A 6,447-nucleotide genomic window follows, 5' to 3' on the forward strand; every position below is an offset into this window, starting at 1 on the left:
CCCCCTGCTCGCCAGCAGGGAAGAAGCTGGTGCTGAGCATGAGGAAAAGTGGCCCCTCGCCTGCCCCACGGCTGGCGCCCTGCACTGCAGGTGCTTGCAGCCCATGCAGGTCTGTCTGGAGCAGGCACAGCAGCCTTGTGCAGGCTGCAGTGTGGGGCGCTGTCCATGGGGTGGGCGAGGGGCCACTTTTCCCTGCTCTCAACACCAGCTTGTAATCCACCCCCCTGCCAGCGGGGCTGGGTTACAAGCTGGTACTGAGCATGGGGCAAGGGGGTGGAGAAAGCAGCCCCTCCCCACACAATGCATGGTGCCCCGCACTGCAGCCACTCGCAGCCTGCACAAGGCTGCTGTGCCTGCTCCAGACAGACCTCCAGACAGACCTGCAATACCCATTTTTGACAGGAACCAAGGCCAGAGAAATATTAATTTTCTGCCTTGTTTTAGGGGCCCCGCGGGCCGGATAGAATGGCCTCGTGGGTCGCATCCGGCCCGCAGGCTGTATTTTGCTCACCCCTGGAATAGGAGAATTGGCACACCCCAGTCATAGTCCTCAGCCTTAGTTGTGGCCAACACCCAGTGCCTCAGCGGAGGCTTGAAAACGCTATGACACGTAGCAGGAAAAAAAGTGGGGAGGGGACCAGGAGCAGCAAGTAAAGCCCAAAAGCATGGGAAATACCCATGGTAGAAAATAGGCATAGCGACACTGAGATCACCCCTGCCAAGTAGCTGTCCCACCTCTTCTCAAACACCTCCAGTGATGGGGACTCCATAGCTGCACCAGGCAGTCTACTCCACTGCCTCATGATTCTTACAGTGAAGATGTTTTTCCATCTATCCAATCTAAATTTACTTTGCTGCAACTTTCAAGCCATTAGTCTGCATCTTCCACTCTGCAAGGAGAGAGAAAAGGTGCTTTCCCTTTTCCTTATGGGAGCCCTTCAGGTATTTGAAGACTGCTATTATGTTCCGTCTTCAGCGCCTTTTCCATAAGCTGAACATACCTAGTTCCTTCAGCCTTTCCTCGTATTACTTGCCCTCCAAGCCCTTGATCATTTTGGTTGTTGACCTCTGGACCCTCTCTAACTTCTTCACATCCTTTTTAGAATGTGGAGCCCAGAACTGCACATAGTACTCCAGCTGGGGCCTAACCAGTGCTGAGTAGAGGCAGTATCACCTACTGTGTCATTCACCTAATGCAGCTTATGCAGCCCAAAACTACAATCGCCTCTTGTGTGGCTGCATCACACTGGAGGCTTGTATAGAGTCTGTAATTTACTAAGGCTCCCAAGTCCTTTTCCATAGAGCTGCCATCCACCCAGGTGTCATCCATTTTGTATTTGTGTTTTTGATTATTCCTCCCAATGTATAGCACCTTGCATTTGTCTGCATTGAATTTTATCCTGTTGGCTCTAGCCCAGCTTTCCAGTCTGTTGAGATCCTTTTCAGTTGCACTTGCATCCTTCATTGTGTTCACAATCCTTCAATGTATTCACAGTCCTTCCCAGTTTTGAGTCATCTGCAGACTTGCTCACGAAGCTTTTATGCCAGCATCCAAATCGTTAATAAACTTGCCGAAAAGCACCAGGCCCAAGACGGACCCCTGTGGAACTCCACTGGAAATTTTCTGCCATTCTGATATGAACCCATTAATAATTACACTTTGCTTGAGGGTATTGGCCCAGTTATCTATCTACCTTGTAGCAGTTTTATCAACTACTACATATGCATATTGTTGGGTCAGCAGTATATGGCCTGCAGAGCCACTAGATCTAGGGCTTTGCTAGTGCCTGAGTCTGTGCTGGGGCAAAGCAGCGAGGAGTTGCACTGGGACAGGATGACTTTCTTGCCATGACTGCTTCTTTTCCTCCCTTAGCCTCTCACCAGCTAGGTCGCCAGTAAAACTTCCAGCTGGTGGGAAGCTGTGCTAGGACTGGCCAGCTGGAAGCTGCATTCATACTGTTGCCACTTCTCCCTTCCTCCTTCCCCTCTTCTTCCCAGCCACAGTGCAGGAGTGGCAGAAGCATAGATGCAGATTCCAGCTGCTTGGCTCTGGCACAGCTTCACTTGGCTGGAAGTCTTGCTGGGAGAAGGTAGATTTCATAGACATTAGGGCTGGAAGGGACCTCGGGAGATCATCGAGTCCAGCCCCCTGCCCAAAGGGCAGGGAGTCAGCTGGTGTCATAGGATCCCAGCAAGATAAGCATCCAAGCATCTACTACTGTTGTAGTAGAGTTTTTCATAGGCATTTTTGGAATTTTCTGTTCCCATGAAGTAGGGTTCTTCTTTAATGTACATAGTTTAAAGTAATGAAGAAAAAAAAATCCAGAAGTGATTCAAAAACATTGGAGGTTGATTTTTGTGTTTTAATAAAGATTTTTATTTTTATCTCAAAAGAAAAGAATTAATTTCAGAAGTCTCCAGTTGTTCACATTGGGTTTTAGGACAACTCATATGAGACCGTAATATTTATTTAATTTTCTTATACTTTTGGCAGATAAGAATTTTAGTAACTCCTGTAGTCCTTATTAGGCTGCTGTATATGTTTTATGCCATTAAGAGGATGATCAGGGATATTCAAGTATTTCCTAGCATGGACTATGTGTTCCTAGACAGAGCATCTTGTGAATGACTTCCATTAAAATATAAGGCTTGTTAGACCTTTGATCCATCTAGCCCTGGTATTCAGTAGTAGCTGATGCTTTAGGGGGAGTGTATGTGCATGGCATATCTAGCGTAATCCATCTCCTGTCTTACTTTCCCTAGCATCAATCATCATTGGCCTTGGGTTGTCAGAGAGTACACTCCTGACTAATCTTACTAATGTAGACTAACCAGAGTCTCATTTCCTTGGACTGATAAGGTTCAAATCTACCCTCCCTTCTTTTTGTTTTCAGACTACGTCTCCCTAATCTTACTAATGCTACTTACCATTTATTTGGCAGCTACAGACTTGTGTTGCAGAGACATAAATCTAAGGAATAGTATTTGGTATAACCTAAACATCTATAATGTGATATAATATCTGAAAACAAGATTTGTGCTTTTGAGTAGCAGCTGGAATACGTCCTCACAAGTTCTGACATCATCCATTCAAATTTGAAAGTTGACTGCTGAATTTTATTTCTCAGTTGTGTTTATGCTAATGATTATTAGTCCCACTTCATTTTGCCTTTCATCTACTTCTGCCAGCTTTCATCTGTCCATCCCCACTTTCCTCTTTTGCTTCTTTCTTTCCCTGCCAACTCACCTTTTTGCCATTTGTTTTTTGTCAGGTCAATTTTTATTTCTCCCATCAGACTCCAATAATTTCTTTCTGTCTCCCACCTCAATCTTGCTTTATCCCTACAAAAAAAAAATCCAAAGGTTTCCCCTGCCCCCGCCCTAAAATAAAAGAGCAAGTATTTTTTTATTTTAAAAGATAGGGATAAAGACAGATGGAAATATTATGGCAAATCCTTGTCACTTTTGTGTTTGATGCTTTATGAGTATTTCATATCCTTTCTCCCAACTTGAGCCTGTTTTATCTGTTTATAGGTTGATTTTACAGCCAAGACTGTCCTTAACTTTGTGGCATTGGAAGTAGACTTGTTGAAGCAAATGGGACTATTTGCAATAGTGAAGTTAAGCCTGTATGTAGCTGTTTGCAGGAAAGAATCTTGGATTATAAATTCTTTAGGTTAGAGATTGCATTTTTATTTTGCATATTTATATACCCCCTAGCAGCTTGCGGTATTTAGGAAGTAGGGCAATATAAATGTAAGATGATCAGATCTGAGTGTTACATAGTTCATCAGTGGTAACTCCTGGTGTAGCTGATGTTACATAATTTATTCTATTACTGCTGCCCTGTTTCTTGTGGGTCACCTGAGGAGTAATTTGAGTGTCAGAATTTTAGAACTGTTTACCACTTATACATTATAAAAGGCATAAAAACTACCCAGAATCTATTTTAATGCATTTACTTCTAAAAGGCAAACCTTTATGAAGTGTGTGTGTATTTGTATTTTATATATAAGATATACAAACACACAGATAACATCTTGATCTTCTCATTTAAAGTCATTTGTAAAACTCATACTTCCTCTGTACAGAATCAGCTCTAATCAGGATTTCATTAATATCACAGGCCTGATACTAAGTAAATAAATATTTGCTGGGTATAAGCCATGATATAGTTTAGTTGTACAAATTATCTTCTATGGCTGTGGAACACTGAGAGTTGCTTGTACTGTGTTTTAAGGGAATGTATATTTCACATTTTTTCCCCTACAGCGTAAAAAGGCTGTGAACCTTAATGTCCGAATATTGGATTTGTGTAATGAATTTCTTATGGGAACTCATCTTCCCAACAAGATTGACAAGTGCAGTTTGCCAGAACACATTCGCTGCAACTTCATAGTTGATGGAAACTACGTACAAATCTCTGGTTTGCATGCAGACTGTCCAGATGACCTGGTATGTATTAGTTAGCTTCACTGCAGCATGCCCTGAGTAGGAAGGTGAAATTTTCATTTCAGGTGACAGACTGTTTGGGTGCAGACAGCTAAAAATAGGGAACAAGAACTTCAGATTAGGATTTAAGTGATATTTATTTTGCTCTTCTCAAAACAAATTAGTTCAGAAGTGTTAATGATAGTGACTCAGGCTGTTCCACATACAACTGTTTAATTTTTATATGAACATAGACTAAAGATAGTTGCTGAATGCATGTTACCAGAACTGTTTTTAAACACACACAATGCTTACTCTCATTCTTTAATAAATTCCTTTATGGCATTTTTATAAGCATGCTTATGAATTAGTGGGTAGTTTGGATGCTTTAAATTCTGACTATATTTCCCACCGTGTGCCCCCACCCTCCTTTTTTGAGCATGACCTTAAAACTAAGTTGCAGGAAACTGTCACAGTTAAGAAGAGTCTATGCAGTTAAGTAATATCTTGTATAAAATCATTTTTAACTGTGTTTCTGGGAAGGGTAAAAGTAAGTTGTTCTATGTTTATCTTCTTTATTTATAATTAGTCCAGCAGAGGTGTAGAATTCAGAATATTACTTGTCAGTTGAATGAGGACTAATTATATAAGTATATCCATTGAGATGAGATGATTTTTTCATTTGGTAATGTGGCTATTGCAGTTGAACTTTACCTTTTCATTTTCTCTTACTCATTTTGCATTATCAGAGATTTTAAAACAAGAAGGTAGCATAGCTTGAAGGTAGGCTTGTTTAAAAAGAGCAAGCTCTTCCAGTATGTCAAAAATACAATGACCTCTCAGGTAGTAAAATATTATGTTTGTGTTCCACAAATTTGTGCTAGATGTTTTGGACGATCTTGTTTTGAGGGGTATAAAATGGATTACAAATAGTAGGAGGTTAAGCAGGCAGTCTTTACCTCTCCCTTTTTCTAATAAATAATAGAGTGATAGCCCTCAGTTGTAATTGCTATTTATTTATGTATTTATTTATTTACTTAAATTTCTATGCTCCCATTCCACAAAATAAGGATTATTAGACTTTAAAAAGTTGTTTAATAGGGCTGTGCGTAGCTTTGGTAGCCAATTTGATTCGAAGGAGATTTGGCCCAATTCCGGGACTGAGTCTCCGAATCGAATTGGGAGACCAGTTAAAAGCTCCAAATTGATTCAAAGCATCCATAGATTCATAGATTGTAAGGCCAGAAGGGACCTCAGAAGATCATTGGGTCCAGCCCCCTCCACCAAGCAGGGAAGATTAACTGGGTGTCAGGTGATCCCAGCAAGGTGACTGTCTTGGCTCCTCTTGAAGATTTCCAGGGTAGTTGATTACACCACCTCTGGAGGGAGCTTATTCCATAGTCTGGCCAGCCTGACTGTGAAGAAGTTTTTCCTAATGTTGAGCCTGAATCAGTCCTTCAGGAGTTTGTGGCCTTTACTCCTGGTTTTCCCCTTGGGTGCCCTGGTGAACAGTTGCGCACCAAGCCCTTGATGTACTCCCCTGATGTAGTGGTAAGCTGCTGCCAGGTCCCCCCTCACCCTTCTTTTCCTCAGGCTGAAGAGTACCAGATCCCTCAGCCTTCCCTCATGGCTTGCTGTGTAAGACTCTGATCATATGGGTGGCTCTTCCTTGGACTCTCTCAAGCTTGTCCATGTCCTTGTTCAAGTGTGGTGCCCAGAACTGGATGCAGTACTTCAGCTGTGCTCTCACCAGTGCTGAGCAGAGCAGAAGAATCACCTCCTTGGCTTTGCTGGAGATGCATCAGTTGTTGCGTGCCAGAGTATTATTTGCCCTATTACTGAATCCGGATCAGTTTGGGAAAAGATTCGGCCATAGACTAAACAGGCAGCTGAAACAGCTGCCTCCAGCTGGTAAGTCTGTTGAGGTTGGGAGAGGGAGGGAAGAGGCGTGGGGGAGGTAGAGGTTGTGGCTGGGGCTGGGACAGGCTGCTCAGCTGGTGTGGGGGGGGTGCAGGA

At 42.7% G+C, this 6,447-nt stretch overlaps 1 protein-coding gene across 3 annotated transcripts in view; it reads left to right on the forward strand.

Moving 5' to 3' along the window:
- MIPEP (mitochondrial intermediate peptidase) overlaps window positions 1-6,447 on the forward strand; it is a 101,817-nt gene that overhangs the window by 17,532 nt on the left and 77,838 nt on the right. For all 3 annotated transcript variants that reach the window (XM_019530173.1, XM_019530175.1, XM_019530174.1), the window contains exon 6: window positions 4,273-4,455. In XM_019530173.1, coding sequence (XP_019385718.1) covers window positions 4,273-4,455 — 183 coding nt within the window. The remainder of the gene's footprint in view (window positions 1-4,272; window positions 4,456-6,447) is intronic.

The sequence above is a fragment of the Crocodylus porosus genome, unplaced genomic scaffold (assembly GCF_001723895.1).
Source record: "Crocodylus porosus isolate Cpor-Errol unplaced genomic scaffold, CroPor_comp1, whole genome shotgun sequence".
NCBI classification, from domain to species: Eukaryota; Metazoa; Chordata; order Crocodylia; family Crocodylidae; genus Crocodylus; species Crocodylus porosus.